The sequence below is a fragment of the Perognathus longimembris genome, chromosome 2, assembly GCF_023159225.1.
Source record: "Perognathus longimembris pacificus isolate PPM17 chromosome 2, ASM2315922v1, whole genome shotgun sequence".
Lineage (NCBI taxonomy): Eukaryota > Metazoa > Chordata > Mammalia > Rodentia > Heteromyidae > Perognathus > Perognathus longimembris.
Window position 1 is genome coordinate 14,434,232 of NC_063162.1, and position 25,378 is coordinate 14,459,609.

At 43.8% G+C, this 25,378-nt stretch overlaps 1 protein-coding gene across 3 annotated transcripts in view; it reads left to right on the forward strand.

The window, feature by feature from the left end:
- Window positions 1–917: 917 nt before the first annotated feature.
- The window catches only part of Gpam (glycerol-3-phosphate acyltransferase, mitochondrial), a 62,081-nt gene continuing 37,620 nt past the window's right edge, over window positions 918–25,378 (forward strand). The window contains exons 1-2 of one of the 3 annotated variants that reach the window (XM_048338267.1): window positions 919–1,250; window positions 20,624–20,796. Coding sequence is in view for 1 of the 3 variants with exons in the window: in XM_048338266.1 (XP_048194223.1) it covers window positions 20,670–20,676 (7 nt within the window). In the remaining 2 variants the exon portion in view is untranslated. Of the gene's footprint in view, window positions 1,251–20,623; window positions 20,797–25,378 lie in introns of those variants that run through there. The other 2 variants (XM_048338269.1, XM_048338266.1) reach the window with 2 other exon arrangements.

Consider the following 25,378-nt stretch of genomic DNA (forward strand, 5'->3'; position numbering starts at 1 on the left):
ACTTTTTCCCTTGTGTCTTTGGATCTGCTCATATCCTTCATGACCAGGTACGGACCTCTAGGGACCTCTTTAATGAGCTCCTCCATCCAGTGCTAGGGTATCATTCAGGAAGGCCACGGGCTAAGCTGAGTCTGCCTCACCTGGGTGTAACCATAATCTCTAATAGAGGAGAAGTGAAATGACTTTGTGGTGAATGAATCGCAATTCGTATCTCAGTGGGTCCCCCTTAAGTTCTTTTAAAGATTTAGCTTCAAGCTATCGATGCCACTTAAGGGTGCATTAACATCTTCTTAGGGCTTGGATGAGCCTTCTAGAGAGCTGGGGAATTCTGCAGTCAGATTGTGCAGTCCGCTTAACCAGTTCACAGGGCTGGCAAGATGCTTCACCTTTGGGACTCCAGAGGGCACCCCTCCTTATAATAAACATCCCCTTATAACATCTCTTCTCTCCTCAGAGAGCAGTGATAACTTGGGAAAGGATGGGGAAGCAGAGAAGCCCAAAGTCACTAGCTCCATCTCTGCCAATCATAAATAGCACAGAAAGCATCTCCAACAGGCGAGCACAAGGTCCCTAGGGGTTTTCCATGGTGACTTGCTCCGTATGGCAGGCATTCTGATTCCCATCTCATGTCACACACGCTCACCATCCTGCGGATTCCAGCACTGGTAAGTTTAAGCCTGCCTTCCCAGCAGCAGTGAGAAAGAACAGTCTTGGCAAAGTAAGAGCAACCAGGCTGGGAGCCTAGCATCCCACATGACTGCTTAGGATACTCTGTTAGCCCCTCGGCCTGGCCCCTCCACTGAGAATGAGGTTATTGAGCCCAGAGCCTCACCGTCCAGTTAGAAAATCCCCACCAGGCAATGCCACAAAGACACCACCCACTGCATCATTAAATTATAACAAGCCCCGGAAACTCATGCCAAAAGCCTGGGTCTGCCTGTCCTTGCACTCAGAGCGGAGCTTGTGATTGGCTGGCCTACCTCAGCCTAGCAGGCCTTATCTCCTCCTGGTTATTATTTGATGAGCGAGCCTTCCTCCTCTTGTGGTATTTCAAAACTTTGCTGGGAGTGTTTGCTGCTGTTAGGGGATTTTTTTTTCCCCTGAGGTTACAGCCCAAGTACTCAAAGTCTTCAGGCCTTTGGCACTCAGAGGAGATTCTAATTCATCCACAGCCTGAGGCTGTCTTCTCCAGCTTTGCTAATCAAAGGATTGGAAATAATTCCTCAAACCCCACAGAGGCCAGAACACAGGTACTGAAAAGGTTGGGGGTTGGGGCACTTATGGGGGTAGAAGGGAGGGCCAGAGAAGTATATTGGAACACATGAGAGGCAAACCCAGATGGAAGAGGTTTAAGTCTCAGTCCTGGCACTCTATGACAATGCAAAACCTGGGATAGGCTGTTGGGCAGATCTTGGAGATGTGTAGGGATGTTTAAATGCAGCTCTAACATCTATATTTGTTGGTATCCTACAAAATCCTACTTGGGGACCTATGAGCTCTTTTGGCTATTGTATAATCCATCACTCTGAGCTAAGAACCCTTAACTCCCCTGAAAGGGTTTTAAATTCTTTCTGAAAACAAAAACAAAACAAATCCAGTGGCTTCAGCTTGGTATGCCGGTAAATCTGATATGCCAATGGGACATAGCTCTGGAAAGCTCTGCTGAGAGGCTCGAATCCCTGAATCCCATCCTCATGATGTTGGCTCAGGAGACCAGCAGAGCAGAGCAGAGCAGAGCAGACCACCTCATTTTGGAGTTGGTTCCCACTTTGTGTGAGATCTAGATTTGACCTGTGAGGCTAGTTCAGATCACCGCTCAGTGGTGGCTTCGCTCTCTGTGTCCAACAACTGCTTGTGAAGGCTGGTTTTCATGTTGGATCAACAGGGATCTAACCGCTTAGGAAGAAGGGGAAAGCAGATGGAAAGATTGACTTTGTCTTCTTTGATTGTTAGGCCAGGCTGCAGGTGGCTGGGAGGGGAAGGAATAAGGTGAAAACCATTTCATTTCAGTGTTGAGTTGCAAAGAATGGTTTGATGGTAATTTTGTACTCTTAACACAGGTTTTCCCCTTATGTATTTATAGGCTAAGGAATAACCAGGCCAGCAGCAGCATTTCCTCTTCTCAGGCTGGGTGTCTCTGTGTATCCCTGTTTCTATCCAGTGTCTGAATTCTCAAGCATTTATGGTCAGGCTGAACTGCCCCTGTGTCCATTATGTCCTCTTCATTATGTCCCTCTGGGACCACGACCTCGCTGTCTTGTGATTGCTCACTTTGGACCCGCTCCCAGCACTATACTGAGCTCTGTGAGTGCAGAGAATGTGTCTGACATGCAACCGGGTCTACCACTCACTCCCAGTGCTTTCTACTGATGAACTCAATCCCTATAACAAGCTGGGGGAGGAGAGGGGGGGGAGGTGCCAACCCATTTAACAGGTGAGCAAACTGTAACTTAAGAAAAATATGTAAGTCAGCACTATAAATGGAGACCTCGGTGCTCATGCTTTCATTCCATCCTGAGGCTGAGCAAGACCATGAACAGGGAATGGATGACAGCAGGTGGCTGGAACCGTTCCCAATCGAGCCTATGGGTAATTGATCCTAGCAGGCAATGAGGCTGGGATGATGCAAGCATGAGCAGAGCCTGAGCTGAGACATCACCAGCTCTGAGCTGTGTCCTCTCTCTGGAACTGCTTTTTTTTTTTTTTTGGCCAGTCCTGGGCCTTGGACTCAGGGCCTAAGCACTGTCCCTGGCTTCTTCCCGCTCAAGGCTAGCACTCTACCACTTGAGCCACAGTGCCGCTTCTGGCCGTTTTCTGTATATGTGGTGCTGGGGAATCGAACCTAGGGCCTCGTGTATCCGAGGCAGGCACTCTTGCCACTAGGCTATATCCCCAGCCCTGGAACTGCTTTTCCCCATCAGCCTGCACCTCCAGGTTTAACCCCTCAGTCTCCCAAGAAGACTGAATTGCTTCCCATGAAGGAAGGAAGTTGCTCATGCTAAGTGCAGGAGCTGAGATTTGCTGTCAGGTCTGATCTGCTCTTTCTATCTGTCAAGGCATTCCCTGAACTCGACTCTCAACTTTGGGATCCCTGCATCCTGGTCACTGGTGGTTTGCAATAGCCCTCTTCTCTCTGTCTCCCTCCCCAGTGCGATGTCCCCCTCCTCTGGTCCATAGCCTCATCGTCTTTCCCTGAGCCCTAGAAGAGTATCTTCTCTAGCCTGTGGTGCCTGCATGCCTATAATTGTGCCTGGGGGCCTGCTCTGATCGACCTTCAGTCCTAAAAGGAACTTTAGGGAGTTTCTTTCTCCTCATCTCAATTCTTCTCTTCTTGGGAATGGTCTTGGGACATTTGATTCTAGAACATGACATTTAGAAGAGCCTAAACCAAGGCTCCCAGCTTGAGGGAAGGTCATGGTGTTAATTTTGTTAGAAAAGGGGTAGAACAGGCAGAAAAGGCTCATTTAAAGTCTTAGTGGAATCCAGCTTTTCCAGGTTGTCTTCAGATGGCTGAAGCACTAGTCTTTCTGCTTGTAAAAGATATGCACTACTTCTCTCACAGGGTAACTTTGAGAATAAAGACCCCTGGGACACCTACTGTGTGCAGCTTTGGGGGCAGTGGGGGGGGGGCAGAGAACAACAGCTGAAGGGGTTAACAGGCACTAAAAAAATAATCACACAAATAACTAGGTCATTCCCTTTGAGTATGAGGAGAACAAAGGATCTGATTTAGAAGGGGTTGGGAGCCAGTCAAGAAAAGGCTCGTTGGTGAACACAGTATTTGTGCGCACAGTGTCTCACCTCAACCAGAAAGCTGCAGAGCACTGGTGAGCCAGCCTGGCCAAAGACCGGCTGGCTCTGAGACTCAGAATCAGGGCACACGATGAGGGAGCTGAACCAAATGATTCCTAAGACCAGGTTGTCCCTGCAGTGTCTAGGTGATCCTTTGGATCACAACAAAGCACAAAAGGAGAGCAGGCTGTGGTGACTCCCTGTGTGACTCCCTCTTCCTCCTTAGAAAATGAAGAGAGGCTGGCCAGGAGGAGAAACTGCCTTGCCAGGTTTCCTAGAAGTGACCCACACTTCCCTTGAGGTCACTCTTCTCAGATGCTCCCTTGGTGTGCACCTTGTCCCTCCTGTGGCTGCTTTCTATGTACAGGGGCAGCCTGGGTCATCGTTGGGGTGGGGTTCATCCATCCACGTGGCAGTGTTCCCTGCTGAGGAAATTCTGAGCCCAGGAAGGCTCTGAGGTGAGCAGGGTGCTGAGGGGTTGGGGATGGGGCCACAGTCTGTTCCTTGGCTGCCCATGAGTGCGCCCCAGGCTGCCCACTCCGCCACTCCCCCTCCCACCTCCGGGAACACCATGTTCTTGCACAGAGTGTCTTTTGTTGAGTTCTCAGGCCACCGCGCTACTGACAGCTCTTGGAAGAGCTGGTTAGCATTTTTTTCAGACAAAGACAGCGGCTCCTTGAGGTGGGTGGAAAGGCTAAATCCACAGCGAGGAAGGAAATGGCCCCAGACTCCTGAGAGAATAATGATGTCAGCAATTTTTATCTGCCTCCCACCTATGCAATGGAGGCTCTGGTGTCTTCATCTCTTTCTCTTTATCTGAAGCCATACCTTTGCCTTGAGCTTTGTTAGTCAACTCCTGCTAGGCACAGAATATATATATATAATATTGTCATGGGCCTTTCAGCCAGAGATCCCCTGCCCCCGCCCCGCCCCAGGGGATAATAACTGTGGGAAGATGGTGAGATTGAGATTACAAGATACAGCATGACCTAAGATCACCCTGTTGCATGAAGGGTTCAGAGAGGATCAGAAATTCAGAAAAGAATACAGTTGCTATGCAATAGAACATTAGACCAAGAGCATTTCTAAAGAGACTTTTGGCACCCAATGATACCCCCATCTCCACAGACAAGAAGAGGAAAACACCAGTCCCATTGCAATGGGCACATTTATTGTGACCCTCCTCCATTCCCAGATCCTGCTGCCTTGCTAATCACAAGTTCAAGTCCAGCTCAAGTTCAGCACTTTGATGGGGAGATGGGGCTCCCAGGTATTGTACTGACAGGGCATATGCAAATACCTTATTACAATTCCTGGCAGGCACCCTCTCTCCATCCAGCCTCCTCCTGCCTCAGTGCCCTTGCTTAGTACACTTTGCCCTCATCCTGCAAGCAGGGTCCTGTGGAGCCAGAGGGAACGCGGCTGTGTGTGAGACTTCAATCTTTTGCCAGAAACCAGGGTGGGCTGAGAAACACCTGGAGTGAGCGTGGAGAGATGGGTGCATCCATCTCCACAAAGGCTGACTTTGCTCTGTGGGGATAGGGAGGTTGCTGTGCATAGAATCCCGAGGATTGCTGGCAACACGGTTTGCTTCATTCTTTGAGTCCCTTCCAAAATGTGACCCCAAGTTATGAGGGCCTGGGAAAAGACAAACATGAGGACTGTGAGCTGGTCTAAGGTTTAGCATTGGAAGGAAGAGGAGCTGGCTATGACAACTGGAAGATGGCTTTTCCTCCCTGCTCTCCCCCTTTCCAGGGACCACAGAAGAGGAGCTGCACCTTTACCCAGAGGTCCCTGGCACCTGGCAGTTCTGACCCCATGATGCTCCCTTTGGGGTGTATTAGCTGTCTTGGGGGATGAAGCGCAGGGCGAGCCTGCTGCAGGAATGAACACACTGTTAGGAAGGTGAGGAATTGTCCTATGATGCTCAGATGGCCCAGGGTTGGCACAGCAGAGCGTGCGTCCCTGGTACCCGCTCCAAGTCTCCTCACCACACACCAGGCTGGCCCCTGCTCTCATGCAGCAACAAGGAACAGTTAATGCTCTCAAGGAACTCACAGCCCAGTGGAAGGGCCGGGCAATTAGATAGGTAATGGAGTGTAACATTACACAGTGGAGAAGTGTGGCCATGGAGAACTGCACTGTGTTCCTAGGACAAGGCCTCCCTCTCCCTCAGGGCTTCTCCTCCTCCCTCCCTGCCCTCGACCTGCTGAACCTTCTCATGGGAATCATCTCAACCCTAATTCCTCTCCTGTCAGCTCCACTGGTTCCTGATCATTCATGGTGCTGTGGTCTAGGCAGTAGCTGTGTGCTAGACGTTACTCCTAAGAATATAGCTGTAGGTTAAAAAGGCATTTTGTTGTTGTTTGTTTGTTTTCTTTGTTTTGTTTTTGTTTTACTAGCCTAGTAACTCCTCCTGCCTGTAATCCTAGCAACTCAGAAGAGGGAGATCTGACAATCAAAGTGTGAAATCAGCCTGGCCAGACAAATCTGAGAGATTCTTATCTCTAAGTAACCAGCAAAAAGACCAAAGTGGAGGTATTACTCAAGTGCTAGAGCACCACCAGCCTTGAGTAAAAAAGCCAAGTGAGAGCATGAGACCCTGTGTTCAAGCCCCAGTACTGGCACAATAAGAGAGAGAGAGAGAGAGAGAGAGAGAGAGAGAGAGAGAGAGAGAGAACTTAGCATAAATTAAATTTACAAGTGGGTTTGTTTACAAGTGCGATTGTTCACAACTTGCCTATAATATACTTTGACCAAATTTACCCCAATGATATTATTCTTCTTTAACCATCTTCCCCCGCCTCCCCACTACCTTTTAAGCTTTTTTTTGATGGGTCTCTTTGTGCCATTTATAAACATATGAATCACAAATTTTTAACACAGCCCTACATATTCAACTTCTCCTTGTTTGGTGAGTCATCCCTGGTTGGGATGGTAAAACATTCTTTCTTTGATGAAACAATAGTGTTTGTCAATTGACAATTTATATTTGGGTTAATACAATGACTGGCTCTTTCTTGGTTTACTGTGCAGTGTTGATGCTGCTTAGTGCCGAGGCTAACACTGATGTCCAATCCCAAGCAGGCCCTTGCGATGGGTTTCATAGTTTCTGACTTTTGGGTCTGTAAGTGGATTGGTGGGATTGATAAATTTAAATTCTATTCATTTCTCTAAGATACTTAGCTGGCTGTGGAAGTCACCTCCCTAAATAGAATCTACTGTCTTCTTGGCCTCTCCAGCTCCTGTATGTTTAATGCGTCAAGTATCTGTTTTCTGGGCCAAACTCATGAAAATCTAAAAGGGAATTATCCGTCTCTGAAAGCAACTGCAATGGAAATAAAAGCCATTAGTCCTTACTCAGTGTTTTCAGGCTGTTTAATTTTTCAGTGATGTTTTAAGACAAAAGTTGATCTTCAGTGTTGTGTTTAATCCAGGTCTCTAGCTTCCACTTAGATACAGTTTGCAAAATACTTCCAGAGATGCCAGTACCCTGACTGGGGGTGGCGAAAGTGTAGCCTTCTGTATCTACCTGCTTAGCTCAGGGAGCCTTAGGTCCTCAGACCTGCCCTGGCTACATGGAGTGTCAGAATGCATCTGGCTATCCTCATATTTTAAATATGGTTTAGGACATTGGCCAGGTTCCCACAGAGCTTCATGAATGAGACAAAATGTTTACCAGGAAAGCCAAATCCAAGCTATCTAAGTGGTAAGCTTTAAGTTCTTGGGCTATAGTTAGATGTTTCTGTGTTAAAAGTTGTTTAAAATAAGCAAGTCTTGCCAAGCGCTGGTGCTCATGCCTGTAATCCTAGCTACTAAGGAAGCTGAGAACGAGAGGATCGTGATCAGGCTTCCAAGCCAGCCTGGCTAGAAAAGTTCAGGGGACTCTATCTCCACAGAGGAAAGCTGACATAGTGGTGTGTGCCTGTCACCCCAGCAACAACAGGAAGCCTAAAATAGGGAACCACAGACTCAGTGTGTGCAAATCCCTACCTCAGAAAAACTCAGCGTAAGAAAGGGCTAGAGGTATGGCTTAACAGTAGAGAACCAGACTAATGCATGTAGGGCCTCAGGTTCAAACCCCAGTACTGCCAAGGGAAAAAAGGAAGTCTTGCTAAGCTTAGCTATTCAATCATAAGTCTGGTATTGCTTTACCCTTGGTGACAATCTTCTCTTTGCATGGTGTGGCAGCTGCAAAGGAAAAGCTCCTGCTTAGGCTGAAAACTTCTTCTGCATGATACTGGTAGACATTACCTTCTCTCTCTGCCCATCTCTTCAAAACCCAATATATCTCTCAGCACATATGAGGTGAAAAAAGGGTTGTTGCTGATCATGGTAAAGCAAATGACGAATGCATTTTAGAATCTATTTCTGGCAGTTTCTACCTTGACCTAATATGATTGGTCCTTGCTAGTATTTTTAACTTGCTATTCTTTGAGTTGAGTGCTATGTTTAGCTGGCACCCCAAGAACAGGACAGGGTGGGAGTGCCAGCTGGTAGGTAGCAGTAATCAATGTCTACAGGGAGAGTTTGTGATCCAAGTCTTGGTATCTTAATCCTCTGAAACCTGTCCTAGCTGAAGAGCAACAGATGTGGTCCACTTGAGTTTACATAACTGTGTGTAATTTGCCTAGGCTCTTGTACCAACACAATCTTTCCTGATGAACTCATTCCTCTTGCAACATACAGCCTTCTAGCTGGTCAGCAGCTTAAGGCTGTAGTCAGAGCACTGAGCAAGTCAGGAGGTATCTCTTATGTTGGGTTGCCAGCAACTAACTGTGTGGTCCTGGTCCTTTGTTTTCTCATCTGATCAGAATCTCTTGGCCCCCAGAACTATAGGCATGTTGAGTCAGATGTTTCTCTTTTTATTTTTCTGTAATCTTGGGGATTGAACCCAGGACCTCACGTATGCTAACCAAGTGCTTTGTCTTATAAGCCCATACCTCCAGCCCTCAAATAGTTCTTTATCATGAGGTTATGAATTGCAGGATGCTTGACAATATCCGAGCCTCAACCCAGGATACCAGAAGGATCCTTCTCCCCCTTTGTGACAACCCAGAATAACTCTAGATATTTCCAAACGTCCCCTGGATGGCAAAATGATCATTTTAGTCAAGGGCTGTAGGATCAATCTACCTTAATTTGAGAAAGCACATTAAAAGCTGTAAATGCATCCTATTTTATTGAATTTCTACAGTGTGCCAGGCACTGTATTTGGCATTGTGGCTTAAATATCTGTGTATATCATTTGCATTTGTGTAAATACATGTAAATGCACACAATAAATGTATACATATTTACATGTATGTAAATAGATTCTTACATATATGCTTGCATATCCTTACATGTATTACAAAATGCCCTCTCCTTTGTGCAAACGTGAATTACAGTTTGCAGCAGCCCAGCACAGAATAGAAAAACATGCATCATTCCTATTTAGATTCTAGCTAGTCACATAACCTCACATAATACATTAATGACAAGGCTAGTGCTCAGTATATAGGAAAGCAGTTGACACTGAATTGAAACCCAATACCATTAAACTAGTCCCACCATTTTCCTCCCCACCTCGGAGGGAATCAAATCTATGAAAACGATTTGTTTCATTTGTTTCACTATCTCTTCCAAAGTTACCTCCTCCCTCCACCTCCCTCCACTCCTCCAACTCCTTCCCTGGTCAAACCAGAGTGGGCATAGCTTAAAAATCCCCTAGTCCTTGTTTGAGATAGGGTCCTGGGTCTCTTGTATCACTAGATGGTTGACTTGGCCCATCTTTGAGGGTGTTGCCTCTCACCATCAAAGCAAAGAACTCTCTGGAAGCCAGAGGCCCACAGATGTCCTTGTTCCACTGTTTGCTTGGGCACCACTATGATAGTATAAGACTGAGGACATGTGAACTCATAACTCCTGTGTGTGTTCCTGGGAGACTAATGGCACCAAGGGTTTGATCATTTCTCCCAGGTTCTCTGTTGATGCCAGTGTGGCCTGTGGAATGCTGGCATCATGGCCAGGGGACAAGGAATTCAAGGTGAAGGAGTTTGGAGCTATGTTTACCTCTCCAGTCAACCCTGAGCACTGCAAGGTATTTCCAGTCAATTGTGCTTAGGGTTTAAGAATCACAGGCAGCCAGCTGCCAGGGGCTCACGCCTGTCATCCTAGCTATTCAGGAGGCTGAGTTCTGAGAATCATGGTTCAAAGCCAGCCCAGGCAGGAAAGGCCATAAGACTCTTATTTCTAGGTAACCACAAGAAAAAACAACAACAAGCAAATGACAAAAAAAAATAAAAATAAAACAAAAGAACTCCAGAAATAGAGCTGTGGCTCAAGTGGTAGAATGTCAGCCTTGAGCAAACATGCTAAGGGACAGTGCCCAAGCCCTGAGTTCAAGCCCCAGTACACACACACACACACACACACACACACACACACACACACACACACACCCCAGAACAGACAAACATGATTATATCCGTAGAGTCCTAATTCTCACTAGAACCTCATATTCTGTCTTGCCTTTTAAACTCAGCAGTTACCATTTGCTTTCTCCCTTATTTGAAGATGTGCCCCAGACATAGTACCCGTATTTAATGGTCTTTAACTCCACTTCACCCCTTGATTCCACCCCCTTCCCAGTAAACCAGGTATAAAATGAACACTTAAGGAAGGACTGAGCACCTGGACTCCAGGCCCAAACCTGCCCACCACCTGCTTGGCAAATAAAATTGTACTAGCATAATCCCATGGATCAGCTATGTACTCTGCGGTTTTCCTCACACAGCAAGAGGCGAGAACAGTTGTGGCAGAGACCATATAGTCTGTAAAGCTCAAAGTATTTACTTTCTGACCCTATACAGAAAATAATGTACTGACTTTTGTATGAGATGAACACACATTGGTTCAAATCAGGTCTTGGTTTCTTTTGTGTGTGTGAGTAGATGTGTGTGTTTGAACTCAGGGCCTGGTACTTTTCCTTAGCTCTTCATTCAAGGCTGGCACTCTTACTATGTGAACCACCCTCTACTTCCAGCTTTTTGGTGGTGGATTGGAAATAAGAGTCTCATGGATTTTCTTTCCCAAGCTGACTTTAAACCACCATCCTCGAGCCTCAGCCAGTTGAGTAGCTAGGATTACAGACACCAGTGAGAGGCTAGGTCTTGGTTTCCTGTTAGCTGTGGAACTGGGCAAGTTGTACAACCTCTCTAAGACCCCAATCCAGACCCTGGGGCTAAGACCCACCTTATCCACCAGTAAGATCATAGTTAAAAAATAAAACAACAGGGCTGGGGATATAGCCTAGTGGCAAGAGTGCCTGCCTCGGATACACGAGGCCCTAGGTTCGATTCCCCAGCACCACATATACAGAAAACGGCCAGAAGCGGCGCTGTGGCTCAAGTGGCAGAGTGCTAGCCTTGAGCGGGAAGAAGCCAGGGACAGTGCTCAGGCCCTGAAGTCCAAGGCCCAGGACTGGCCAAAAAATAAATACATAAATAAATAAATAAAAATAAAACAACAACAAAAGCAAACAAAAACAAAATAAACTACTGCTATGAATTTGCATAGAGTAAATCCTCAATGAATTATAGCTATGTTGAGCATTTGTTTCTCTGTGGAGAAAACATCTATTTGATACCTGGGGAAGGGGATGTGAGTAGCAATGATGGAGATAGGAAGTTCTTTCTCTCATGGAATTCTAGTTGGAAGGAGAGACAATGACCAGGAAGAGAAAACAACAGGGTATATTCAGGCAATGATAAATACTATAAATAACAGAATGAGGCAGGGGATAGAAAGTTGCTAATGGAGCTAAGAGCTAAAAATAAGAATGAATCAGCCATGCAAATACCTTGAGAAGGAATGTTTCTGGCAGAAAGGACCAGAAACACAAAAGGCCTGAGCCAAGGACGGACTTGGAATGGTCCAGGAACCAGGAGATGTCTTGGAGGTTAGAGACACGGAGGGAGGTAAGAGACACGGGGGCGGAAGCAGGTCCAAGTTTAAGGCCTCAGGCAGGGGTGCAACTCAGAACAGGGATAATCTGAGAGAGTCCATAATAGGAGAGAAATGAAGCCAGGTCCTGGGCCTCATTCTAGAACTTTCTCAACCCAGTATTGGGATTGGAACTCAGGACCTCCTATTTGTTAGTTTATTTGCTTGGAGGGTATTGTACCACTTGAGTCATAGCTCAAGCTTGGTGTTGTGTTGTTTTTTTTTTTTCCTGGTTATTTTGGAGCTGAAGTCTCATGGACTTCTCTGCCTGGGCTGGATTTGAACCATGATCCTCTGGACCTCAGCCTCCTGAGTAGCTAGGATTACAAGTATGAGTCGCTGGAACCCAGCTCCTGCGCTCTCTGTTGAAAGTAGTGTTATTCTTTCTCCTTGGTCTTGGCTGGCATTGGTTACCACTGGAAGCAGGAATGACAGGAGCCCTTCTAGACCCCTGCTGAAGTGGCAGCTCTTGGGTGTGGCAAGCCTATCACACCACTCACTGGACTCAGCCCCCTTCTCTTGGGGTTTTCTCCTCACAGTGCCCCTAACTCACCCGGCATATAATTACCTCTTGAAATCATTCCTTACTAAGAACTTTTGTTTCTCCATGTAGAGCACTTACGGGGAAAATCAGTCAATGAAATCTTAAAACCTCTAAGAAGTTTCCAGCAACAGAAGACCAACAGATAAGCATTATTTTTAATCCCTGGGGTCACTCAGAATTCATAGCTCTGGTTCCTCTAATTAGCATTTCTTTTCTGTTTGAATCACTGAACAGACAGGGAGTCTTGATGATAGTATTTTACCCCTGTTGGAGACTTAGAAGAGGTGTTAGATACCATCAGTTACTCTAAGTCTCTCACAATTGCTAATAATAGCTTTACACCAGCCACAGCTGCTAAGCACTCCTGCATACTCTGCTTACTGAAGGGTAACAGTATACCTTTGGTTTACCTACCTTTATCCATTTGGATGACTCCTCTCTTTCTTCGTCCTCTTCTATCACCTTCATTTCTTTCAAAACCCTTTATTGGAAATACACCTTAATCAGCTCTTTGTCACTATCACATCATACCTGAAGCAGGCTAACTTTATGAAGAAAAGAGGTTGATTTAGCTCTGTCCCAGAGGTCAAGGCCTAGAGACCTCATCTGCTAATGGCCATCTTGAGAACGTAGTCCTGTAGCAGCATAGGGTATCACCTGGTGAGCGACGGGAGCACATGCCTATGAATCTACGGTCTGTCTTCTTGCTCTTATAATTAAAGAATCCAATATGGGGAAGACTGTATTGTAATTACCTTCTCAGTCAAATCACTTTCCAAGGACCCTGCACCCAAACATCATTCTTGGTTTAAGTTTCCACCACTTGCATCGATGACTTTGCTGATTAACTTTCTGCACAAGTCCAGGTAGGCAAACTATACTCAAACCACAGCAGCAGACGCTGGGATCGGGGTGTAGCTTACTATGTAGAGGAGAGCTCTTACCCAGCCTGGGTAAAGAACCTGGGCTGTTTGATCCTCAGCAACACAGCAACACACACACACACACAAAACAACATTGTAGAAGTAACGTTTTTCTCTCTGATGTTGCTTCAAACATTGTTAAAAGAACAAAATATAAATTCAGATATTTTCTGGACTTTGCTTCCAAGCACAGATTCTTTTTTATTGATAAACTGAACATATTTATGGAACACAAGACAATGTTTTGATAGGTACCTATACATTGTAGAATGATTAAATGAAGATAGTGATTCTTTACCTTCTTTCCCAAGCATTTGGATGTGTATGTGAAAGAGAGCCTTAAAATATAATCTCTTAGTAGTTTTCTGGTATATAACACATAATTTCAAATTATCTATTTTGATAATTATGATATGCGGGCCCCATACCTGGCTCCAATGTCTAATCTTCCTTTTAGGGGAGTTATTTTTCCCAAGACCTCTCATGATAACTGCAAGCATTAGAGTAAAATCACTGTGTGCCAGGCCCTGTCTTGAGACATTATTCATTTTAACTCATAATCCTTGCCACACTATATTGTGATTATCTTTGTTTTACAGATGAGGGAAATGAGGCACAAAGAGATTAGAAACCACAATGAAGTTTACATTCCTCCTTCCTTCACAACTCTAGATCAGGTAGTTTATCAAGATGTAATTACTGGTAATGGATAATTATGATTTTGGATATATCTGAACAGCAGCCATGTTGTAATGTTGAAGCACATGCCTAAATAATAATAGGATTCCAATATGTTCACTTCTGGTTTGGGGCTAAGAAAAGTTTACCAGGTCAGAAGCAAGAAGCAAGCCAATTGGCTGCACTATTTAATTAGTATTTGGCTCAGAGTCACTGTGGTTGGAAGAAATGGGGTTAACTAATCAACTAGGCCATTTGATTTTTGTAGCTATTGTCATTACTAAAAGTTCACACTGTGTATACAAAGCATGTCTCAACTCTGAAGAGCTGAAAGTCAACTCAGTCTTGTCCCTGGGAGGTTAAAAGTTCATTCATCCCAAGATTTGATCAATTGATTTGTGGTCAGATATAATTCACTATTTGTCTAAGTTGAACAGTTCATGAAAAAGTGACCCAGAAATGTAGATGGCCCATCCTCTAAAGACACTACTTAATCCAGAAGAAAGCCAACATGACTGATATTAATATTTATTTAGCTCATCCATCCACTAACGTGGTCACAAGTGTGCAATTGACAAATGTGCAGAAAGACTCCCACAGAACTGACAACCTCAGGAAAGAGTGACATTTCATCATTGATGAAATGGAGGAAGTGTTATTTTTTTCCATCTTATAAGTAAAACTAAATGTGTGAAGACAATGGTGTCATGGTGTAATTCACCCAAAGTTGGACTCCATGATCCATCAAACCAGTAGTGAAAAAAAAAAGATGGAGTCAGACAGGTAATTGCACCCTGTGATTTTGTGTGATGGAAAACCTATCAGAATACCTTCACTTCTGTGTTGGAGACCAATAGCTGGATACAGTCGACTAAATCCACGGTTTCCTGAGTTTGGGCATTATAGTTAGGATTTTGTTTTCTATATATCAGGTATTTAGGGTAATTAGAAACTGGGTTGAAGATGAATTCTTTACTTTGGAAATCATTTCTTTGGGGAAATGTGTGAGTTAAAAACCAAAGATGTTAGTTACAGAATACGTTTGAAGCACACAAGAGAATAAATTTTCTCAAAGGAAAAAAAATCTATGAGCTTTTTATATATCCTTGAAAATAACCAAATTAAATTCCTTTAGAAGTATTCTGAAAGGGAGCCTTGGTTGAATTTTGATTCATCTTCCTCCCAATTACACTTAATGAGTGAGATTCTATTTGCTTTGGACTCATTAGAAAAGAATAATCTAAATGTAAAGGACTTCTGTTTCTCCTCTTCAATAAAATTCTGTCCCTTTTGATGAAGTCTGATTCTGGGAGGAACGAGCAAAACAAGCATGTCTGGCTCTTCCTTTGAAGTATATTTCCCAATTCTTTCCTTCGGGTGTACTGGGTCAATGTGTGTTCATTTCTAGGTTCTGCTTGGCTTAGCAATGTGGCATTCCATTCACCCTAGACCACTACCCTACCTCGTGCTGCTGGTCCCCACGGAGGACTCGGCCTTTGTTTTCTCTTACAGTTCAGACCCAGGAAATAGGATTAGGGAACACATGGGACATCTGAGCCTACTTTTCTATCAAGCTTGGATGCATGACTGCCCAGAAATCCACAAACTGTGGACTCCCCAAAAGGCTACAGTTTACACATCCCCTCCTTGAACACTTCCATTTCTATGGTTGTGCAGTTCTGAGAGCCGTTTACATTCTCTTTTATTACAGTCATGTCTTACATGTAGACATTTGCCAAATGTCTTAAAGAAGTCCTAATGAATATTTGGGCTGCATTAGGAAGTGTGAGGTGTGTGTGTGTGTGTGTGTGTGTGTGTTTGTGTATGTATGTGTGTGTATGTGGAAACCAGTGCAACCAAAGGTATTACCATGTGCAAGAAGAGGGCACTATTTTTTTTTAAATAAAAGGAGCTGAAAGAAAGCCAGCGTGGCTCCTTGTAGAGAGTAATAAGGTGAGCAGAAGCAGATCACAGTGGTCAGTGAGGACAAACCATACCAGACAGCAGAGGCCGTGTTTAAGACTTTAGTGTTTGAACTGGGCACTCGTGGCTCTCACCTGTAATCTTAGCTACTCAAGAGGCTGAGGTGTGAGGATCAAAGTTAAAGCCAGTTTAGGCAGAGAAACCTGAGACTCTTCTCTTCAATCAACTAGCAAAAAGCTAGAAGTGGGGCCTGTGGCTCAAGTGGGAGAGTACCAGCCTTAAGCAGAAAAGTCAAGCAAAAGCATGAGGTCCTGAGTTCAAGCTCCACTACCAACACACACGTGCAAACACACACACACACACACACACACACACACACACACACACACACACACACACACCACCCCTTCAGGGTTTTGTCTAAATGCTATAAGGAATAATTGAAAGGATTGTAATTAGTTGGGTTGTTGAATGAGGAGAAGAAATGAGAGTTCAGGAACATTCCTTGTTGTGTTTCACATGCTTATTCTGGCTGATGTGTAGGAGGGGATGTTTTGAAGGGCAGTGGGTGAAAAACCAGACAGGAGGAATCCTGGCACTAAGTTATCACCCCTCCTCCTGCCTCAGGATGGTTGTGGTTTGCTTATGGAGAGTACAGATAGAGAGGAAGAAAGGTGGCAATTTAGAAGGGGCAATTACTGGGAGCCAGTGTTGGATTGGATATGAGAAAAAAGCCAGAATGACTCTTAGATTTCTGGTCTGCTAAGGAAACAGTATGAGCTGAGAATGAGGAGGGCTCTGAGCTAGCAGAAGAAGCCAAGAAAAGTCATGTAGGTAGGTGGAGAGATGAAGAAGGGCATGAGTTGTCAAGTCAAGGAATGGCCTTGCTTCTTATAAGCAGAGCTTGGGCAACTTGCTCAACAAGCTGTCAGTACCCAGTAGACCCACATCAGGTGATAGAGCAGTAGAAAAGATCCTCTGAACATACCTCTAGTCCATGTTAGCTTTCCTCTTCCAGAAGCAAGATGCCTTCATTTCTACAGCTAGGCTAGATGCATGACTTAGCATTTATTTGCGTGTACTCTGGAATCAGATAGAACTAAATTCTGCAACTGTCTAGATTCATGTGGCCTTTCCTCATGCCCCCAGGTTCCTCTTTGAAAAATGGAGGTACTAATTGCTCCTAGCCCATGAGATGATTGGAAGCTTGGGTCCTTCACACTCCTCTAATCTTATTCAGCATCCTTCCCTGTTCCATTCTCCATTTTTGGTAGCCCTGCAGATTGGTGTCTAAGGCTTCCTTTGCAGCTTGTTCCAGCCAACAGGAAGGGCAGGCAGGTGGGATGAAGGCAGAAAGCGGGTATACAAGGGTTTAATCCTCTTGCTCAGGTGGTGGCTCTGTGGTTTAGGCTCCTCAGGGGCAGCGTCCTCTCCTTTGTCCCAGTTGGCTCTGTCACTCCAGCCCAAAGGAGAGTAGTGATCTTGTGGTGTTACTAATCCCCGAATTGCTTAACCTGTCCCCCGCCACCCCCTGCACATTTGCCCTTTCAGGTCTTCCAGGAACCTGTTAAGTACTTATCTGTGTGAAAGTTCCATCCCGAGTTGTCTGGCATGGCGCTGTGTTTTCCCGGCTGTTTCATGACTGATGGAAAGGCATGCTTGAGGCAGTGCTTGGCCCTTCATGCTGGCTAAAGGGACACTTACATAATAGGTTTACTTCCCAGCTGGATTCTCCAGGCAGGCCCTGGAGAAGCTTCAGTGCCCACCTTTCCTCCTTCCAGACTGATCCAGCCTGCACACACGTGTATATCATTCATCCTTATCTACTCTAGGCAAAGGTGCACACATTTCTCTGATATTTATGACACATGTAACAGTTTATCTTTCATTTCCCAAACATCTTACTCTTTTATGTGGTCCCTTCGGGCTTCCCATGCTTGCTCCATACCACTTTCTGTTTATTTCATTCCTACAGTACTGGCCTTGGTTTAGTGCCCCCTCTTTGCCAAGTATTGCCATTTTCTTACTTTGTTTACTTGTTTATTATCTTTCTTCCTCCTGTCCATTCCTAAAGCCATATAGCACTAATTTCACAAGAGGTAGGATCCAGTGGTGAAATCATCTTTTGTGTGTGGTAGGTTGTGTGTGTGTGTGTGTGTGTGTGTGTGTGTGTGTATGTGTTGGTATTAGGGCTTGAACTCATGGTCTCATGCTCTCATTTGGCCTTTTCAGTCATGGCCAGTATTTTACTACTGGGGACATATTTTAGCTTCTGACTTTTGACTGACTAATTGCCTGCCTGGGTCGGCTTTGAACTGTGATCTTCAGATCTGAGCCTCCTGAGTAGCTAGGATTATAGGTCTGAGCCACTGGCACCTGATAGCATTTTCATCTGTGTATCTTCATCATTTAATAAGATGTATGGCTCAGAAAATTTAAAGGCTGCCAGTCAACAGAGTTTGGATGAGTGAATTTTGATTTAACTGGTCTTAAACAGCTCAGAAAAAACATTTCTTAATTCCCAAGTGACCATTTTTGAGCCTGTTATTTACCTGAAGCTTGTGTTATGCAGAAAGCAAGCAGAGGCCCTGGCTCAGTTCAAGTTGGGTTCCATCCTTGCCTGGGCCCTGTATGGTACATGAGGCCCTGGCTCAGTTCAAGCTTGGTTCCATCCTTGCCTGGGCCCTGTGTGTGGTACATGAGGCTTCATTCTCTCCATAACACACTCAAAACTTGGGACCTTCCCAAAGGCTCTGGATTCTCACTCTTCACCGTGGTCCCATCTCACCCTCCTTTCAGGACCTGCTGCAGCCCAGGCCCTGCATCCAACAGGAGAGACTTCACCCCCCAACCCCAGCCCTCAGCCCCAACCCCTCAGCCCTGTCTCTTCCTAAGTATCTAGGCTGTATTGCCTCTAGCTCCCTCAAAGACATCCTCTCCTCACACAATCCAGTCTAGCTCTGAGGGAAAAACAAAAACCCACTGATGTCTTGTTGGATTTTCATCACCAAAGGCTGTGAAGGCAACTGCACATCCTCTCTCAAAGGCTTGGGGGCCCTTAGGACTTATAACCCTGGAGTCTAGCTATAGCCTTGAGAAAAGGAGAATCCTCTTTCATTCCTTAAGAATGACCAAATAGTTGCTTTATTTTTGGTGCCAGTCCAGGGGCTTGAACTCAGAGTCTGGGCACTGTCCCTGAACTTCTGTGCTCAGGGCTAGTGCTCTACCACTTGAACCACAGCTCCATTTTCAGCTTTTTTTTTGGTGTTTAATTGAAGTTAAGAGTCTCATAGACTTTCTTGCCCCAGCTGACTTCAAACCGTGATCCTCAGATTTCAGCCTCCTGAGTAGCTAGGATTACAGGCATGAGTTACTGGTGCCAAGCATAGTTTCTTTTCTCTTCTTCTTCTTCTTCTTCTTCTTCTTCTTCTTCTTCTTCTTCTTCTTCTTCTTCTTCTTCTTCTTCTTCTTCTTCTTCTTCTTCTTCTCTGTAAAGGATAGGTCTCCCAAGACTCTGACTCAGGTTGTACTTGGTAGCTCTTCTGAGGGACTGCTGCTCCAACCTGCTTTGCCTTATGACAGTGTATATATGAGTTGAATATGGGCTTGGTGCATTCTTTGTATGTTATGCCTCACTATAACTGGCTTTAGTGTTGGGGAGATTTCCTCATCTTAGTTTTACTGGGCTGTGTCTGCACATCTCCTCTTTAGGCAGAGGTCTCAGTGTGCCCTGGACCCAGGCTCTCAGTAATAAGCCACAGTTCTATCTTCTTTATGACATGAAGCAAGTAGATATGTAAGAGAAAATATCACAGATCTTTTAGCATGGACACCTTAACTCAAGGACAAGTAAGTTGTTTGGATGTTGTAGGGAGAACCCAGTTTTCATGTACACCATTTGGTAGTCTTGCTTTCTCTAGAAGAAAGCCAATACTAAATATTGGCTGCTCTGAATTGTGCACTATTGAAGAATGATTCTATAAATCAATTAATTCTCTTGCTATAGATTCTGTAAATCTCTATATAGAATATTGATTATATATTTATTGTGGGTAATACAGTTAGTAGCACAAAGGTGGGTGAAATTATAGACATTTTCAGTAAACACCAATCCCAAATTTCCAATCATCCTTTAACGTCTATTTGAAGCTTAATCTATGGATGAATTTGCTAATAAAGCAGATTTAAGTCCAAATAAAGTCCTGATTGTGCCTTCAGTTAGCTAACTGTGAGTCCAAGAGAAGTTCATTCTCTTTTGGCCTAAGGTCATTTCTAAAAAAACAGTCTAAGTTCCTTTCCATTACCTGCCCTCAGCACAATACACTGACAGGGACTATTTCTAAACTCTTTTCTCTCTTTGTCTTTGTCTCTGTCTCTGTCTCTCTCTCCCTCTCTTTCTCTATTTACTTGAGTCATTAAAGTTTCAAGATCTGTGCTCAAAATTAAATAGGATTCAGAAATGCATTTGTTTAAGACTAACAAAAGTCATGATGGCAATGATTTAAATAGGTGGGATTTGATAAAAATCCAGAGGTGTTCAGTTGATGGGACTGGGAATGGACCTGCTGTACACTAAGGGGGAATAAATGAGCAGCACTTTCTGTGTCTGCTCCCCTTTTTTTGGAAAGAAAAGCTCCACAAATCCTCAGGGTTGCCTTTCTGAGAGGTCACATGGCTCTCTGCTTGGTCATGGATTGGCTGGGTTTCAGGGAAGTTGCAATTTAGAGAACCAGATTATCATAATTGGCTGCTATACTTCATTTCATTCTTCACTCAGGGCTGGGCAAGGAATCGCCCTGAACAAAATCAGAGGGAGAAAATAGATGTCGGGTAGTTCAGTATCTCTCACTGCTGGACCAAGTCAGCTCAGTGAATTCTAGAAGCCGCAGACCAAAGCACCGGACACACATCTTTGAATCTTTCTGGAAACAATTATTAAGCAGGAGTAGAGTAAGTATTCTAGATTGTAAGCTGTATGTGGGGAAGGGTTGTGCTGTCTCATTCAAGATTGTATCTACAGCAATGTATCTGGTATGCAGTAGAGGTTTTATACAACTAGATTAAATAAATAAGCAAAAGGATCAGAAGGGGAAAAAGAAGATGAGGAGGGCAGCCTGGGTCAAGTGAGAGTAAATCATGTCAAGTATGTCCTTGAAAACTTTTTAGTAGAGTTTTTAGGTCAAAGAATGGCATAGGTTCTTTATCACTGGATGTTTGCAAGCCTGTCAACAATGTTCTCACGATATTCTCATGGAGAAATGTGAGGATCCACAGGTGGAACTGTAGCCACAGGAACAAGTGTGGTCAGGTAGGTTTTTGAGTCTGGATCAGGCCAGAGGGAAGCCTATTGAAGGTGCACTGCTAGGAAGGCACTGTGATTGATTGGCAAGAAGTTACTATGAGAAAAGGCTTAGATCTAGACCCTTTCTCTGCTCCCGTGTGTCTGTTCTTTCTAGACATTGTGTCATTACCACATATTACCACTTATTTCTACATAGGTTGTAATCCCCTACAAAATAGGATTTCAACTTTGATGTAGGTTGCCAGTTAATTTTTTAAAAGGATTTAAAAATAAGAACCTCATTTTTCTTGATATTTATGGTTTCTAAAGATCTTAATTCCCTTATATAGATAAATTCTTCCAACTAGTAGCATTTTCTTGATGCCTGAAGTTCTTCAACATTTTCTCATTAACAGTTTTATTTTCTCAGGGACTGGATCGTAAGGGTTGTTAAGTAGGACCACAGCAGCATTTTCTATGAGGCTAATTTTGCTCTGCTACTGAGCTTGGAGCCCTCTGGCGATGAATTATTTTGGTGTGTGTGTGTGTGTGTGTGTGTGTGTGTGTGTGTGTGTGTGTGTGTGTGTGTCCTAGTGCTCAGGCCCTGAGTCCAAGCCCAGGACTGGTCAAAAAAAAAAAGAGTCCTTATTTTCCTTCCTTCCCTCAAGGACATCAATTGCATATATATACTGAGTTTACTGATTCTTTGTTTATTTTTATTTTCAGTCTTTTTTCCTCAGTGTTTCATTTTGGGTAGTTTCTATCATGTTTTAAAATTCTTTATTCTCTTTTTTAAAATAATGTTTCATCTGTTGTGAATCATATGTGTGTGTACGTACAAGCTAAAACTTGCTATGATTTTATAATCTCTAGGGAGGTTTGGATTTTTTTTGAATGTTTGAAAGATTTTCCACGTTGGTGCTTAGCACACCCTTTTCTACACTTCTATCATTTGTTATTTCTCTTCCAATTAATAGATTTCCTAGGCCTCCACTTTCTCACTATGGGTGATTATCTTGTCCTGCTTTTGTTTGTACACTTATAATTTCAATTCAAAACCATTGTGGAATTTTATCTTGTTAGGTGTGGATTTTTGATGGTCCATAAGCGTTCCTGTGCTGATTGATTCTTGGATGTTTTGTTATTAGAAACAGTTTGATCCTCTGGCATGATAGCTTTTTTTTTTTTTTTTGCCAGTCCTAGCGCTTGAACTCAGGGCCTGAGCACTGTCCCTGGCTTCTTTTTGCTCAAGGCTAGCACTCTATCCCTTGAGCCACAGCATCACTTCCAGCCTTTTCAGTTTATGTGGTGCTGAGGAATCGAACCCAGGGCCTTGTGCATGCTAGGCAAGCCCTCTACCATTAAGCCACATTAGCAGCCCCAGGAGTGTTTTTTAAGGTTTGTAAAGTCTGGACCACTGCAGCACTTTCTGTCAGGCTAATTTGCTCTGTTCCTTTAGTGAGGTTATTTGCGACAGAAATCATAATTTCCTAGTTTTAGATTCTTGCACTCTAAGTGCCAGGGTTGGGCACTGTTCACAGTCATTTATGATCATTGAATATCTTTCTGCTGCAATTTGTAAAAACAGAAATAATTCGGGGCTGGGGATATAGCCTAGTGGCAAGAGTGCCTGCCTCGGATACACGAGGCCCTAGGTTCGATTCCCCAGCACCACATATACAGAAAACGGCCAGAAGCGGCGCTGTGGCTCAAGTGGCAGAGTGCTAGCCTTGAGCGGGAAGAAGCCAGGGACAGTGCTCAGGCCCTGAGTCCAAGGCCCAGGACTGGCAAAAAAAAAAAAAAAAAAAAAAAAAAAAAAAAAAAAAAAAAAAAAAAAAACAGAAATAATTCACCATCCTGTGCAAACACTGGTAAGTGCTGTTTCTTCTAGTTAAAAGCTGCTGGCTCCTGATCTGGGCAGGGCCCTCCCGTGTCTATACTAATCAGCTGAAGACTGGAAATCTTCTGCAGACTTCTATGCTTCCTTCTCTCTCTGTGTGATTTCCTAATTTCTGTAACTTCACTTCCAGGATCAGCTGTTTTGGCCTTCCTGATCTCCCAGTTTGGGCTCCTCAACTTGGAAGAATCTATCTAGGTTTTCTCTATGCTACAGCATGGCCACTCTTTCTAGGTGATAAACTAGGAGAATTACAGGGCTCAGCTCATTTGTTTCCTTTCCCGGCGACTTGACAAACTACACGATGTCAGTGTTTGGAAGCCATTGATTTATATTTACCTGTTTATTTTCAGTTGCTTTAAGCGTGACAGTAAATTGAGTCCTGTTGCTCCATCTTGGCAGGCTAGACTAGATGGCTAAAATTATTGTTTAGATAACTGAGGGTAGCATAGGTGTCATCTGTTTCCAAAACAATTTTATTAAGCAAGCTGAAATACCTGGCATGTAACTATTCCACATTTACAGGGACATAACCTTGTGCAATGAGTGTTAATGAAGAGTTGCATTTAAGTGAATTTTGTGGTAAGCCAATTTTCCCCTCTGGCTTACTTTTTAAAATTTCTGTGATACTCACTTTTCTCCATTTCTTATTACTGCTCTTTTAGCAGTGATTCAAACCTTAAGGTGTTTTCTGTATTTTTTTCCTCTTCATCTTTTTTTTCTTTGTTAGGAGCCGGTAATATGTATACAAACATCTTGGATGTTTGGAATAGAATTTATTTTATTCTCCTCAATATATAGTGATCTAGAACTAGGTATGGGCTTGTTGCTAAGGTACATGTAAGGTTAAATAAAGACAGGGAATTTGACTTCAAGAAGGGCAATATCGTTTTTAAAAAATAGGAACATTCACTTCTATTGTTTTGGGTTATTTCAGAAGAGGATATTTGCATTGGGGAATGGATTTATACACAGAAGTAGCAAGTTCAAGAAAAGAAATTCTTGATTGTCTTGGTGTTTCTCAGCTGGAGTGTTTATTGAGCTCTTTACTGTATCAAGGAATGGAATGATAATTAGATTGAAACAAAGTCCCTGGCAGATGTGCTTGTAATCCTGTGAGAGTCTGACACAGACTGAGAAAGACTCAAGCTGTGATGCCATAGCTTATCTACGAGATTTCCCAGGACAATGTGGTAATTGAGGCCTGGAGATAGAAGGGAACCATAAGATCTGGGGAGAGAAAGTCACAAGTAAAGTTTGGAGTATGAGTGACTGTGGCTTGTCTCTGAATAATCAGAGGGGTAGTGCCTCCTGCTGGAGAAAAGTGAGAAAAATAGAAACCTGTTGTAGGCCCTGTGTTTAGACATTTGTGCTCTAGAGAGCTTTGAATAGGTTTCAATTGGGCGGAGGCACGCAAAGATTTGAGCAGAGGATGTGTGCTAATTCATGCATTGGGGACAGGGGCTGTTGGCAGAGGCTTGAGGGCAGAGACTGTCTTAGTCATCTTTGTTTTCCCAGTTCCTAGTTCAGCTTTGATGCTTGTGGCCTGAGTGCAAGCAAAAGGTGATCATTTCCCTTTTAAATTGCAAATGCTCTTGGTAGCTCTTGGCCTTGTCAGTGGCATGATTAGTATTGCCAAAGAGTCTCTTCCTGCCCAGTGTTGTTTTGTCCAAATGGCAAAAGGGAGACAAATTTTGGCTCCGACTTCAAGCCTTCTGAAAAATATATATTAATTATAAAATGACTAATCAGTTACAAAGTATGAATATGAAGTAATTTGATTTATGAGTATAATGTGAAGTGATTTAATTAACACACCATCACCTCAAATACCATGTTTTGTGGTGAGAACATTTGAACTGTACATTTCAGTATCTCTGAGGATACAGTGTATTATTATTTACCATATGTACACTCTATCTCAGATACTATATGTTCAATAGTTTTTTTAAAAAAGGCAAAAATCCAAATCATTTCTCCTGCCTGAGGCTTGGTATCTTTGACTCTTTGTTTTTCTATCTTTTCCATAGAGGCTGGGCCTCTCTTACAGAAATCATACAAGATATTCACCATCTCTGTCTCCCTCATCCTTAGTCAATCCTGCATCCCCTTACAAATGTCATAAAAGAGCAGATCATGTATGATCAGACTCAACTCAGCTGAGCCTGGAAGAGGTACAGATTCCCATATTAAACACAGGCACACCACGCCAATCCCCTGACTACAGTATACACACACACACACACACACACACACACACACACACACACACAGTAGATACAAATCCTGACTACACCCTTCCCCCCAGGAGGAGATACAGATCCCCAGATTTCTCTCTCTCTCTCTCTCTCACA